General features: G+C 33.5%; 1 protein-coding gene across 2 annotated transcripts in view; it reads left to right on the top strand.

The window, feature by feature from the left end:
• The first annotated feature begins 467 nt into the window (after nucleotides 1-467).
• Nucleotides 468-16080, top strand: part of LOC111060973 (structural maintenance of chromosomes protein 4) — a 73054-nt gene continuing 57441 nt past the window's right edge. The window contains exons 1-2 of one of the 2 annotated variants that reach the window (XM_039421089.1): nucleotides 468-693; nucleotides 11914-12212. In XM_039421089.1, coding sequence (XP_039277023.1) covers nucleotides 11919-12212 — 294 coding nt within the window. In that variant the 5' untranslated portion in view covers nucleotides 468-693; nucleotides 11914-11918. The remainder of the gene's footprint in view (nucleotides 694-11913; nucleotides 12213-16080) is intronic. The other variant, XM_039421088.1, reaches the window with a different exon arrangement.

Genomic DNA, 16080 nt, shown 5'->3' with positions numbered 1-16080 from the left:
GGATGGTTATAAGCCTATTCTCAATTCTTCAAAATTTCATTACGTCAAGTTTTCATTTTGTCAAGTTTTAAAATAGACCCTTGCGAAGCACGGGTTCTTGCTAGTTATCCTATAGTAAGGTCACAGAGAAGAATTCCTTCTACTTTGTGAGTGAGGTCCACGTTATAATGACAGTGGATAAAGATAGGAGAATAGCGATGCCGATTCTTGGCATTAATTAATTATATTTCTACACTGTCAAAAACATAATTAGCATCGTTGTGAACCTAGAAAAGGATAGTACCACCGGCTTTGTCGAATGATAGATAAGTATAGCAATTCCAAAGTTGAGCAAATACTGTCATTATAACGTCGACCTCACTATAGTTAACGGAATTGCTCCACATATTACGTTATCAGCGCATGCGCATACTTTTCTATGGCTAGAGGAGAATTTCTACAGTGAGTCGCGCGTCATAAATTTTCGCTCGTTGAGGTTGAGGTTAGGTTAAGACGATTTTGTTCTTACTTTGTCTTGGTTGGTTCTCGCGCCAAAACAAATCAATATTGGAATGTTGTTTCTTGTCTTGTTTCTATGATTTGGTAAAAACTAAAAAGGAAGCCAAGTAGGCAGATAATTTTGATACTTGTTTTTTTATTATCTTGTTAGTGTTTCCTTATTCTTGATCAATATTTCAAGAAACTACAATTAAGGTAGGTAACTCACCTTATTCAAATGGTTCCTTGTTACTTGGGATAAGCTACATTTTAAACATTGACTTTTCTGTAGTTAATGTTTATTTAGAGCCTTTTTTATTGATTAAAAATTCATTTCCATTCCTTAGTAGAGTAATGTTTATTTTTAAAGAATTTTTAAGTTATGAATTAACGTAGACTTAACATAACCTGGTTTACTACCCAGATGATTTTTATTTCAATAAAATATTGCAATTGCAGCAACAATAATTTTAATAGATTATACTTGGTAGATTCAAGTTTAGTTTCTAACAATTATTTAATAACTTCAATCAACATTTTTAATTCTGTGCAGACATTCAACAGGTAGGCTACCTTCTAAACCTAGTTGACTTATGTGCAGGCCAGATCGAGTCGCTACCTCGGCGGTAGTACCACCAGCAGACGCTTCAAAAGTTCGCTACGGCGAAGTGAAACTACTGCCGAGGTACTTCCTCTGCGGGAGCAAGCTCGGTGTGGCCTGCTTAATATTTAATAACATGGAAAGCGATTTTTTTAACTTTGCTAACGCCGCGGGAGCAGTTTGGTGTGGTCTGGGCTTCAACATTTCAATTGATAGAAATAAACCAGGCTTTCGCTATTTTATTAAATTGTATAATCTTAAATTTTATTCCTTTTCACCATGAATCTTATGAAGATTTTCCAATCTTACATTGACGTGATCTTATATGATAGGCTAATTAGATAAAAATATATTGATGATATCAGAGCAAAGTCAACTACAGATAAAACATTCTATAATAGCCTATATCAATACATATAAGGACAAATGTATGATTACGAAAAAGAATTTTAAAGTAATTAAGCCTATCACTTTCATTTAAGAACTAACTAGTTTTAACCATCAAGAACCTTACAGAGAACATTTTTAGTTACCGTATGTAGAAAGTTAGGTAAGCTCAGGCATTTCCCATTGTACGGTACTAGGCCTTGATAGAATGAAAAATTTCAAAAGAAATTACTTTGTTCTTTGTAAATTTTGTTTTGAATGTGCAACACAAGTACAAACAGTGGGCAGGCACACAACTTCCATGCATATAATCCACTTTATCAGTCCCAATTAAATTCTTAATTGGGAAATATGAAACAATAGAAATTTATCCAATTTGAATAAACAACTGACTTATACTATTGTAATTTGCCCGCTGAGATAAGAACTGATATGGATGAATGCAGTGGGGCTGCATTCAAGCGTAAGGTGGAGTGGTGGCTATACCGCCTGGGCTGGGAGTCGTCAGAAAGCCTGCTTCAGTCTGTTTATTGGCACTAAGATCATCTCTATTAATTTGATAGCTTTTCTTATACATACATAGATTTTTTTTCATTTTTGAGATTATAAATTTTCATAACTTACCTTTCTTCTCTTTATATTTACCACACACTTTATTTAATCGTTTATAGATTTACATATCTTCATTACTATATTCTTTTTGATGGTCATTGGGGAATCGGCTGGTTTCTGTTCCTCGGTAATTTTTTTTTTATATGAGAAGCTACCATTATTTTTTACAATAAGTATATACAAAATATATTTCACTCGTGCAATATCAAGAATTTATTCATATTTCAATTCTCGAATCTGTATATGTTACTCTTATCAATCTTTTTCTGTTTATGAAATTTCGTCAATAAACAATGTAATGGGTAATATTCAATTTCATAATTTTAATACAAACTATCTTATACTCACCTTCTTGTTAACAAAGCCGGACATTCTATTGCCTATATAATATTATGAATAGACTATTGGCTACCCACTGTAACAAGAACCAACCCCCTACACTCAGACGAATAGTCTTGTAGGGGTATTCCAGTAAAACATGCTCTGTAATACAATGTAATCTGTATTTTGTATGGAATAAAGAATATTTGAATTTGAATTGAGAAACATTGTAATGAATATATTTTACATTCCGTTCAAATAATTGTATTACCTATAATATAACTAGAAGCTTCTAGATTATATTCTATTTAATTAATTGGTAGGTAGTCAACAAGGTCTACAACATAAGATATATCTTTGAATTAGATATTTCCAAATCTAAATCCATTTAAAGATGAACAAAATACGTCTGTATAAACTCTGCATTGTATCATTCTATTATCAGTAGTTACCTGGAAAATTTCAGTTGAATCTTTATCTAACGATTAATTTTAAGAGAGTGACAATAATGAATATGTAAAAAACTGTTGAAAACCAACGCTTTTCTGCCAACTTGAAAGAAGAAAATAAATTTTCTGGCTGTCTCAGGATCTCTCTTACCCTTACATTATTATTATGATATTATTATCGTGATTTCAACACACACATAGCCTACTATTACTACCATCCATTGTCTCTCAGACGTCTATTTTTCACATTTAAATTTTGATCTTGAGATCTTTTTCAACGAATCTGGCAAATAACTTACCTTTTTTTTGGTATTATAACTTTAAGCAAAGCATCTGATATTTTTCGGAAATAGTCCCATCCCAAAAAATCTGGTGTGTCGCACTCACACAACTTTCCTTGCCGTTATGAAAATTGATCACCTGACGCTAGTGTTCCCGCGCATTTCAAGTCTGCTATTCAAAGATTTGAGCCAGCTGGTGACAGGGCAATAACGCTGGAGACACACGAGGTCTGCTATCTCTTCATAGTGAATGATTTAATAGAATCAACAGTTGCCAACAGTTTGCAATTGGATAATCACATTTTCTCGAATTTCGAGCTTATTTTTAATTTTAGGTGAAAATGTTACTGAACATTAATTGTAGAGATTCTCATGCTCAATCTTTTCCACTCAAAGTTTTTTGTTTAAATTGTATGTAAAGCCTGATAGTTGAGAATCTAAAATCAAACTTTGCATAGATGGGGCGGAGCTCCTGAAATTTTTACAGATATGGGATTTGTGGCAGTTGATAGAGCTTATCAATGTCTTTTTTAAGTGTAAATTTGATCAAAATCGTTGGAGCCGTTTTCGAGAAAATCGCGAAAAACCCAGTTTTTGACAACATTTTCGCTATTTTAGCCGCCATCTTGAATTGCATTTGATCGAAATTGCTCGTGTCGGATCCTTATATTGTAAGGACCCTAAGTTCCAAAATTTCAAGTCATTCCGTTAATTGGGAGATGAGATATCGTGTACACAGAAGCTCATACACTCATACACACACACACACACACACACACACACACACACACACACACACACACACTCACACACATACATACCAATACCCAAAAAACACTTTTTTAGACTTAGGGGACCTTGAAACGTATAGAAATTTAGAAATTGGGGTACCTTAATTTTTTTCGGAAAGTAATACTTTCCTTACCTATGGTAATAGGGCAAGGAAAGTAAAAATTGCTTGAATAATACTGTCATATTTTTTTGAGTCATTTTGATTCGAAATTTTAATGCAGCCGAAATGACTGAAGCATGTCTCATTACATGCTTCAAGATTAATTCCATGGTGTCATAGTGAAATTATCAAATTAATGGATACAGTAGAATTTTCTTATTTTTAAAATTTGAAAATGCTTAAGAAAATCACAATTGAATTGATGATAATCATATCAATATTATCATGACGTCTTACAATCAGAGACATATCATCCAGCTATGAATATTTATTGAACTCATCAATCTAAAAGGTCAAAATAAGTTTATATGTTTATATAAACTATATGTTTTATACTTTGCACTGGTACAGTCCATAATTCAGTATGGTATTACATTATGGGGGGGGGGCTGTTCCCACTTGGAAGAGCTTTTCATAATTCAAAAATCTATCATTAAAACAATCTTAAATAAGCCTAGACTTTTCCCAACCAACCTGACTTTTGAAGAGTTTAACGTGTTGACAATTAGACAGTTGTATGTAATGAATGTAGTGAAGTATATATTTAAATTTAAAAATAATTTCATTTGCACTAATAACACTATCAATAATCAATACAATTTAAGACCCACCTCTAATAAGTACCTAATCTATCATACTAACATTGAAAATATTAGAAGACAACTCATATATCTAAGCACTAAAATTATAAATAAAATTCCTGAAAAAATTATTAGCTGTGCCAAGATAACAAAAAAAGTAAAAACAGATATCAATGCTTGGATCAAAATTAACTACTTCTTCTACCTTTGAAAAAGTTAACAGAGAACTTTTCTGATTAGGGCGCTCACTTCCCCTACTTGTGCTCTATCACATACCTTTCCCAATCCTTTCCAAAAATTCCAAGGATCAAAAGCCTTCCTATGACATGGATAGCCATAGTTGGAAGAACTTTTGATCCTCTACCCTTCTTCACCACATAACATGTATAATTTGCCTTCTAATATTGTAATGTGTTCTCATATTTATGTTATTTATTTTATACTGTAATGTTTTTTTATTGATGTAATTAATTTTTATTTCATATTGATGTATCTTATGTGTGTGTGTGAATAAATAAATTGAAATTGAAATATAGGCTTATATAGATTATAGTCACCTAATGGCGACTCTCATAATTTCAACGTTGCATAATTCTGGAACTCTCACTTAAAAAGGCTGAACAACAGGTTTTTGAGATTCACCCTGGTGATATTTTTTGAAGCTTGTCGATTAGGATACTATTAAGATATAACAATGAAATAAACTTTTTGGACATTTTTCCATTGCTGTTACTTTCTGAGATATGAGCGCCTAGAATAAAAATTTCTCGACCAGATCATTTCAGAATCAGTTGCAGATGAATAATTGAACGAGCGTTAGTGAGTTCTCACTTTTGACTTACTGAAGTCCGTGTGTTTGTATGTTGGAAATGATTGATTAATCACCTTCAAATTTTGAACATGTACTCTTCGAACCTTTTTACAGGTCAAGTTCGTTGGACAACAAAATGACACACTCCTTCGTCCTTTTTCAGGATTATGAAAGTGCATAAGAAAAAGTTTGTTGTCATTTAGTTAGCTGAAGAATTCATTCCATGAGATTACTGCAGTTTTTCCATTCATTCATAGATAATATCAGCTGAGGCTATTTGAGAGCTATCACACAGACATACCTTCATGCACTGACACATGATTTCAGCTGGTTAATGTACAAACTTTACATTAAGAAACTGATACGGGTTGAGATATCAACCATTTATTTTCTCTTGGATCTGTATAGAAATCATGTATCACATGAACACCTTCTCATTTCGAAAAATCTGGTGTGGCGCACTCACACAACTTTCCTTGCCGTTATGAAAAAAATCACCTGACGCTAGTGTTCAAGCGCATCTCAAGTCTACTTAAAAACAAAGATCTGAGCCAACTGGTGACAGGACAATAACGCTGGAGACATATACGAGGTCTGCTATCTCTTCTTTGAATCATTTAATAGAACAAGAGTTGCCAGCAGTTAGCAATTGGATAATCACATTTTCTCGAATTTCGAGCTTATTTTCAATTTTAGGTGAAAATGTTACAAAACATTAATTGTAGAGATTTTCATGCTCAATCTATTCCACTTTATTTTTTTGTTTTAATTGTATCTGAAGCCTGATAATTGAGAATCTAAAATCAAACTTTGCATAGATGGGGCGGAACTCCTGTTATTTTTACAAATATGGGACTTGTGGCAGTTGATAGAGCTTATCAATGACTATTTTAGGTAGGAATTTGATCAAAATCGTTGGAGACAATTTCGAGAAAATCACGAAAAACCCTGTTTTTGACAACATTTTCGCCATTTTAGCCATCTTTAATTTAATTCGATCGAAATTGTTCGTGTCGGATCCGTATATTGTAAGGACCTTAAGTTCCAAATTTCAAGTCATTCCATTAATTGGGAGATGAGATATCGTATACTCAGACACACATACACTCATAAGCTGCGTACACATATTCGCGCTTCCAACCAGCACCGAGCACGCTCCTCCCTCGTACCACCATCGAACCACAGTCGCTCCGCCCACGCACCCATCATGAACGTTACGGAAGATGTTAGATCTTCTCGCGTTCCCCGGTCGAACCACTCTTGCTCGCCGGTCGATCATCAATCGCTCTGCTGGAGTGACGTTTGGTTGCGGAGCAGAGCGAAAGTCTGTACGCACCTTAACACACACACACACACACACAACACACACACACACACACACACACACAACACACACACACACACATACAGACCAATACCCAAAAACCACTTTTCCCTACAGTTACCTTGAAAAGTGGCCATTCCTGCACTGATTACAGAACGCAAAGAATCACTTTTCCGCTCTAGTGCACAAAGTATTACTTTGCGTACTCCAGATTTGCAACATGGCAACACAAAATAGTAGGTGGGTTATATGGAGGATTAGTGCACGAAAACAAAAATTAAGATGGTAACAATGACTGTGGTTAGATTTAGATAAGAATAATTTCAATGGCTACCCTACATTTATGATAAAATCCCAATCTAGAAATCCAAAACAAGAATAATGTTCATCTAAATCATAATTGAATAGTCATCGTTTATGAATTCTCATTATTTAATTATAAATAACAGTTCTTTTCTATTGATAATTATTATTCCAACTGCAAGCAATGAGAAAAGTAGCAAATATACATTATAAAATTCGAATTTTAAGGTTAAATGATTACCGTTTGATATCCATATAAATAAAAAAAACATAAGAATACTACAATAAATATTATCTGTTGTCTATGTTATTTTTATAAATATTTTTCAGTTTACTTTGAGCATTTTTATCGTAATTTGAGCAAAAGTCTATATTTCTGAATCCTGTTTCTGTAGTTTTTAGCTGGATGAAACAAACTTAGGTACGATTCTTCCCGCTAGGTCGCGCGCTTGTCGGTTCAGCCATCTTGCAGCCATCCCAATCAGCTGTTGGCATGTATTTTGAATGTGAATTTTTTGTTCTATCTGTATTTTTTCTGATTCTTGAATGAATAAAAATGAGAACTTTGGCTCAGAATTTTAAACTTCAATTGGATTATTAATTTTTAAATGAATTAAGGTTGTTATTAATAACAGCATCACACACACAAACATTTGATGGATTTCAGCCATCATTTTACCCATAATTACCCACTTTTCATATTCAATGGTAACTGTAGGAAAAATTTAATGTGAAATATGTGCACAAAGTTCCTCTGCTGCACTCAAGAAGCCATTCTGCCCTCGCCTATGGCTCGGGCATAAACGTTTCTTTTGGTGCAGCAAACTGTCACTTTGCGCACTAGTTGCACAAATAACTATTTTGGACTCAGGGGACCTTGAAACGTATAGAAATTGAGGAATTGGGGTACCTTAATAATGAGTACTATTCCTAATAGGTTTGATAGGCCAGAATTAAATGAAGCAATCAATTCGACAAACAAATCAATCCATAATACAATCAACAGCCGAAAAAATAAGAATTCTAAACAACTGGGGATTTGTTTTCTAAATGAAAGGCTGAAAAGGCATAACTTCACAAATCATGGGTTGCATCTAAATCGATCTGGCAAAGTAATCTTTTGTAATAGATTGGCAGAGCTGATTGAAAGCCGTTTGCAATCCTCTGGTTTAAAAACAGTCAAAAAAACAAATAACGATTTTTTAGTAAATTGGCTCAAAACAGGGAAAGGGAAATAGCTACAAATGCTAGAGATAGAGTAGCACAAGATGGTAAGGTTTTTAGTATTTATCATCAAAATATTCAGTATCTTCGCAACAAAATTGACAGATTAGAAGTATTTCTTAAACAGGAGGATCCTGACATTGTTATTTTCACAGAGCATGGCTTAAAAATAAAGGAAATAAATCAAGTTAGGATTCCAGGCTATTCACTGAGATCAGAATTTTGTAGAATAGCTCATAGAAGTGGTGGTGTATGTATATTCACTAGCAATGCTAAACATACCCAAACTTATGAACTGGATTTTGTTAAGAGATTTTCTGTTGAGATGGATTTAGAGGTGACAGGACTAAGGTTAAAAATTGATGATCGATTTGAGGTAGCAGTGTTAGGTATCTATAGGTCACCAAATGGAGACTGGCAAAAATTTTATGAGCTGCTCCATACACTTTTGGAAATTACAACCGCTCGTTTCACAAATGTTATAGTAGTAGGAGATTTCAATACCGATTTTGCCAGGCAGGGTAAAATGACAGAGGATATTCGAGATATTATTAATATGAATAATTTAGAAATTAAGGTCCACGAATATACAAGAGTAACTCGAACTTCACAGACAATTATTGATAATATCCTCACAAATATAGAAGGTTGTAATGTCAGGTTAGGTAGCTCAGATCTATCAGATCATAACTATCAAATTTTAGATGTTAAGTTGCAGGGCCAGAATCCAAGCAGAAAAAAAACTTTTGTGAAAGAAATTCAGCAATATGAGCTAGGAAATATAAATTGTTTGAAGCAGGAACTGCTTCAAGAAAATTGGAGTAGTGTTTATAACAGTTGTAACCTAAATTACAAATATAAGCAATTCATTGATACTCTAAGATTTCACATTAGTGTATGCTGTCCAATAAAAAAAGTCAAAGTAAAAAGTAAATTAAACAAAGTAGATGAATGGATAACTGAAGATATTCTTACTCAAAGAAATATTGTTAGGGAAGCTTATGAGGAATTTAAATTAGTGAGGGATGTTCCGAGTGAAGTCAAATACAAATGTCTTAAGAAAAACTATGCAAAAGAAGTGAGGAAAGCTAAGTGTAAGAAAACAGCTGAAATATTAACAACTAGTACCAATTTTAACTCTGCTGTTTGGGAGGTAATTAATAGAAATAGGAGAGCAGCTCAAAAAGATACAGTTACTAATGTCCCTAGGATAATCGATGAACATGGAAATTATATGGATGATAGTATAGACATTTGTAACTTTTTCAATAAGTATTATCAACAGGTTGCATATAATCTCCAAAAGTCACTGAACACTAATACTTATAATACAACTACATTAAATGCTGAGCCAATTGAAAAGGTATTTAAATTTCATCCATTATCAAGAGATGAGTTGTCAAGAATAATAAAAAATTTGAATAACAAAAAAACAGTAGGATTGGATGGGGTCTCAAGCAAAATTTTAAAAGAATGTGAAAATGAATTACTGGACCCTTTATTGCATCTCCTTAATACTTCACTAGAGCAGGGTATTTTCCCTGATGATCTGAAACAAGGAAAAATTTTGCCAATTTTCAAGAGCGGTGATTCTGAAAGAGTTGAAAATTATAGACCCATTAGTATTCTAAATGTAATAAGTAAAATTTTTGAAAGAGTAGTTTTAAATAGGCTATTGATGCACCTGGAAGAAATTAATTTCATATGTGATGAACAGCATGGGTTCCAGAAAGGGAAATCTACTAAGACTGCAATAGTATCCCTTGTTGAAAGACTAATAGATATAATAGATTCAGGTGAGAAGGCAGCCGCAATATTTCTTGATTTATCCAAAGCTTTTGATTGTGTGAACCATAGAATATTATTGGAAATACTAAAAACTGTAGGTGTGAATGGTATAGAACTAAAATGGTTTGAATCATATCTCATAGGTAGAAACCAGTGTGTTGAGCTTACCAAGGTGGATGGGAATGAAATAGTAAAAATTAAATCTCAAAAACTGGAGGTCCAGGCTGGAGTACCTCAAGGCTCAATTCTGGGTCCCTTACTGTTTCTGTTGTATGTGAACCAATTACCAAAAGAGTTAAAAGATCACAGAGCTCTGTTGTTTGCTGATGACACATCGCTTATCTTTAACAATTATTTATTAGTCTAGAAATAAATGCTTTTACTGGAGTACAGTCAATTGTCCAATTCTTGAAGCAAAGGCAATTAACAATAATAGTAAGAAATGTCAATTCCTACAATTCAAAAGTAAATATAATTCAGTAGAGGATAGAGAAATAAATGTGTTTGTAGAGGAAAATGAATTAGACCAAGAAGAGAAAGTAGCATTCTTGGGAATTTTATTGGACAGGAAATTAACATGGCATCCTTACATTGAGAGGATATGTAATAAGATATCATCTGGGGTATTTGTCCTGCGGCAGCTTGCTAGGCTGAATGATAAAAAACTACTGTTAACTGCTTACCATGGACTTATACTATCTCATATTAGGTATGCTATTTTAGTATGGGGTAATTCATCTCAACAAAATATGGACAGGGTGTTTAAGATTCAAAAGAAGGCACTCAGATGTATAGAGAAAGTGAATAGGTTAGACTCTTGTAGGCCTTTATTTAAAAAGCTTGGTCTATTAACTGTGCCATCTTTGTATGTATATGAAGTTGTAATGCATGTGAAAACGAGTGGTGTGATCCAGAATTCAGATGTTCATGAGTATAATACGCGAAACAGAGCAGATTATCATATAATGGGTCACAATAGTAGGTTATTTGAACAAAAACCAGATTATATTGGTAGGAAATTTTATAACAAGCTACCTCAAATCTTGAAAAGTAATGATGATTTGAAGATTTTCAAAAAACAAATTAAAAAATATTTAGTTGATAGAGCTTTTTATAGTGTACAAGAATTCCTTTCAAACCTAAACTAGGCTGAACTACTTAGTGTTAGAATTATTATGTAATAACATGACTTGTCTTATACTCCATGACTGGAGTCTTTAGGACGTAATCTTAAAAAAAAACCTTAATTTTTTTCTGAAAGCAATACTTTCCTTACCTATGGTAATAGGGCAAGGAAAGTAAAAATGAATTTGGATTCATATGAGGGTCAAAGATGTTTGATTCAAAGTGACAGAGTAATTTTTCATTTCAAATAGGGTCCACAGTGAAACCTATTGTCAAATTTATTATTCTTGTTAGAGAAATATTTAGCTGTTTCCATGATGAGCTGTCATCATCAATTTATAATTAAAAGTTATTGTTTCAAATATTGCAATACAACAGTTCTTGAGCGACTTCTCCAACCCAGGGGGTCATTAGTAAATTTTGAGAATACCTTATTCAAGATATTTTTTATCAAGTGGAAATTTGTTTTCTAATAACATTAATTTCAAAGATATTTATAATTCTTTTATAATTTATTAATTCATTCAATTTTTTTTATTTTTTTGGAAATTTATATTTTGAGAATCCAGGGAGATTATTGTTACTATTTTATTGTATCACCAAATAAGTAGCTTGAATCGATAAGATCTCCTTATCCTTATGAGTGTTCCATAATAGTATGTTACTATTGTTGTTAGCAGGGATGACTAGAAAGAATAAAGAAGCAGCCAAAGAGAAGGATGACAAGAAGAAGAGCAAAGCAGCCGTCGCGCCTGTGGAGCCGGCTGATAACTCCTCGTCGTCCGAGGGAGAAGACGATGTAGACGAGTATTTCGAGGATGAGGGAGGAATTCGAGTTGGAGACATCTATATTCCCCCCGCTCCCCCCGCGGCCTGCACGGTAGAGTCGACCGGACCGCGACTGGTCATCACAAAAATTGTCGCTGAGAACTTCAAGAGCTACTTTGGCAAACAGTCGCTGGGACCCTTTCATCAGGTAAACTTTTGTCTCATTTGGCCGTAAATTGCAATGAAAATTCAATACTTCTAATTGAATTCATAGAATAGAATGATGTATTTATTTGATGACTTGTTGAAGTTAGACCACTCATGTACCACTCTAGAAGCATCGTGGATAGTTATCATTTTTGGCCCCTCAAAAGCTGTGAGAGGGCAGGCAGAAGTGGAACCAACTCTCTCACTCGCACATATTATTATTTCTTCTCTCTCAACGTGAACATTGTCTAGAAATGTGCATAGAATATATTAAATAAAAACATCTTCAAAAGCGAGTCAAATTTAAAGGATATTCTAGGGCCGGCTTCCGAGCTCGGGATCTATAAGTTCTGGACTTACAGAGTCCAGGACTGAAATAAGCTCTCGGGTCTAAATCGATTTTCTGAGTCTGGGTTTTATCTTCTAAACTCCGGGGTCTATTGAGTTCTCGACTTATTTGAGTCCAGGACTTTAATGTAGTAAACATGAGAGAAACTCATAATATTTTGCTGTTGTATTGTTGGCATTATAGTAAAACGAAAACAGCTGATTGCAGCGGGATAATTCAAATGAGCATGCTCTCCAAACCATTTTGTAAAATTATTTTGTCAAAGTACGTTTTGATTTCTCTGTAGGCCTACTAGGTACCTTTGTAACCTACCCTTTTAAAAGATGAATGAATAAACATTTCATTTTACGTTATGCTATTATTGATCATTGATCCTATCCACTGATTTTGGAATAAAAATTTCATTAGACTATTGAGTTTGAAAACGTATTCGTTTTGAAAAACTGGAATAATAATTTATTATTGTTATAATATTAATATGTTGAATATAACATTGATTAATAACATTCATATATTATTGGAATATAAATTCCAAGGTAATCCTTGTATTATTTTTCTTGAACATTTTTAGGTTATGTCACATTCGTAAAATAAGGTTAGTTTTTTACGCATAATATTCTGATACAATTTTATTGCAAAATAAACTTGCAAACTATAAATTATGAATTTAGATGGACTAATTCAAATAATTTAGGTATTCCATGATATCTATTTGGCTTTTTATCTACTCCAAAACAATAACTGAATTGTGTTTTTCTCAGTTAAGTCTAGAACTTAAATTTAAACCCAACCCCAGTCGAGGGTTTAAAATTACGCTGTTTTAAGTTCTGGACTTAACGATTTTCGATAAATCCTCGACTCGGAAAGAGACGAGAATCGAATTCAAGTCCTGGACTTATAAGACCTTCACTCAGAAAGCGAAATTATAAACTCCAGGGTCTAACGTGAGCTCTAAACTCCAGAGTCTATTCAAGTTCTCAACTACGTTAACGCCCTGGCTTGGAAAGCCAATTTCCTGACTCCAGTTTTTAAAGCCAGTTAAAGTCTAGAACTTAACTAAATCCCGAGCTCGGAAACCGGCCCTAAAAGTTCTAGTAATTTTAGTTTTTAATTATATCTTCTAAAGCCATGTCCACACTGAGCAAATGTTCCACAAGCATGTTTGTGGAAAAAGTTTGGTCAAATTTTATTATGTTTGACAAACAATGTTTGCCCGTGTGGCTAGTGTTTGGCTAGTATGGACGCGTCACCAAACAAAATATTTGTAAGTGGAAAGAACAGGTTTTATATTTTACAGCTGTCAAAACTGAAAATGTTTGGAAAAACAGTAATTTTTTTGACAAACAATGATTGTCCAAAAGGGGAAAAATGTTTCTCCCTGAAGTCCTCAACAAACATGTATGTCGAACATCTGTTCAGTGTGGACACGGCTTAATTGTCACCATTTAAATGCATAATTCAAGATTACTCAGCATCAATTTGTCTTCCAGCCTGAGACCTCTTATACCTTTCTATCTCCAATATATTTTCGCCACACTGCACAGAAAGCAGCTGTTTTCCAGTCCCTACGTAGATCTGAAATGCATTGTTTGCAGACGACTCTCGTCTGACGTCAGAACAGGTTTCTTTCCGGCCGCTAAATTTCAAGTGTGCTAAAACAGCTGATCAAAAAACTTTTCATTATTTGAGTTTATTATTCAATAATTAAAACATTTATAATAATATCATCTTATTGTCATTTGATAGAATAAAAAAGTATAAACTCAACCTCCCACATAATTGAACATAATCTTTTAGGTTATTTAGACAAATCAGAATAAAAAATAAAAATACTTGGAGAATTTCCTGTTATTCAGATTACCTCAGATTTGCTAGAGCTATGACCCACTTTTGCTGTCGGAAGTGCTTAATAAACAATTATTCTCATATAATTATATATTGTTTATTTTTCTGTGTGGCGAAAAATAGCGTTCGCACCACGGGGAAAAATGTTTCTCCCTGAAGTCCTCAACTAACATGTTTGCCGAACATGTATATCGAACATCTGTTCAGTGTGGACACGGCTTAATTGTCACCATTTAAATGCATAATTATTCAAGATTACTCAGCATCAATTTTTCTTCCAGCCTGAGACCTCTTATACCTTTCTATCTCCAATATATTTTCGCCACACTGCACAGAAAGCAGCTGTTTTCCAGTCCCTACGAAGATCTGAAAGGCATTGTTTGAAGACGACTCTCGTCTGACGTCAGAACAGGTTTCTTTCCGGCCGCTAAATTTCAAGTGTGCTAAAACAGCTGATCAAAAAACTTTTCATTATTTGAGTTTATTATTCAATAATTAAAACATTTATAATAATATCATCTTATTGTCATTTGAAAGAATAAAAAAGTATAAACTCAACCTCCCACATAATTGAACATAATCTTTTAGGTTATTTAGACAAATCAGAATAAAAAATAAAAATACTTGGACAATTTCCTGTTATTCAGATTACCTCAGATTTGCTAGAGCTATGACCCACTTTTGCTTTCGGAAGTGCTTAATAAACAATTATTCTCATATAATTATATATTGTTTATTTTTCTGTGTGGCGAAAAATAGCGTTCGCACCACGGGCAAAAATGTTTTTCCGGCTCTCAATCTTTTCTAGTCCTCGGCCTACGGCCTCGGACTTGAAAACCGATTTCGATCCGGAAAAGTCTCATTTTCGGCCCTAGGTGCGAAATATACTATTTCAGTTGATTACATATTGTCTCACATGTCGAAAAAATATCAGCTTAGAACAGGATCACTAACGAATTTCGCCCTTATATTGAGGTTTCGCTCAATTAGCCTATATTGGCTCATGAGTTGATGTTATATTTATAGAAGTTAGCACGCGACAATGCAACTCCTGAACCAGGGGCCTTCTGGAAGAAATGCTATCTAAAAGACACAGAAGCTGAAAGTGATCAGAAATAAGTCTTTTTCGGTGCTTCATTTTTGTTCTCATTCGCCACAACTGTTTGTGAATCCGCATCTTTTTAACCCAGAAACAGATTCGGAATTATAATTTGATTATGCTAATAAAACAAAATAAATCTTATATTACCCTTTATTTTTCTAAAACAACTTTAAAGTTTAAAAAAATAAAGGGTGCTATAAGATTTATTTTGTTTAATTAATTTAAAAGTAGCCCATGTCAATAAGTGTTTTGATTATGCTTTCTGTACAGTATGGCAAAAAAATTGTATCACCAAGCGTTTACTCCAAATTTCATAAAAATCTTTAGAGAAGTTTGGAGACTCGTCGGACATACTTACATCATTTGCTCGCTTAATATACCGGTGATAGGTTTGCACTTCTGATAATTATATCATATGGTTCTATTGTACACTATTCAATCTGGTTTTTCAATTCTTGTTTAATATTAAAAATTCTTTATTTTCCAGAACGTAAAATGTATAAGCTCGTCATATAATATAAAAATTCAGTGTAGCCTACATGATGCGTAACACGAAATACACATGTATGATGA

Source organism: Nilaparvata lugens, chromosome 2 (assembly GCF_014356525.2).
Source record: "Nilaparvata lugens isolate BPH chromosome 2, ASM1435652v1, whole genome shotgun sequence".
Taxonomy (NCBI): domain Eukaryota; kingdom Metazoa; phylum Arthropoda; class Insecta; order Hemiptera; family Delphacidae; genus Nilaparvata; species Nilaparvata lugens.
The sequence above is the reverse complement of the archived record's forward strand: the minus strand, read 5'-3'. Positions and strand labels throughout refer to the sequence as shown.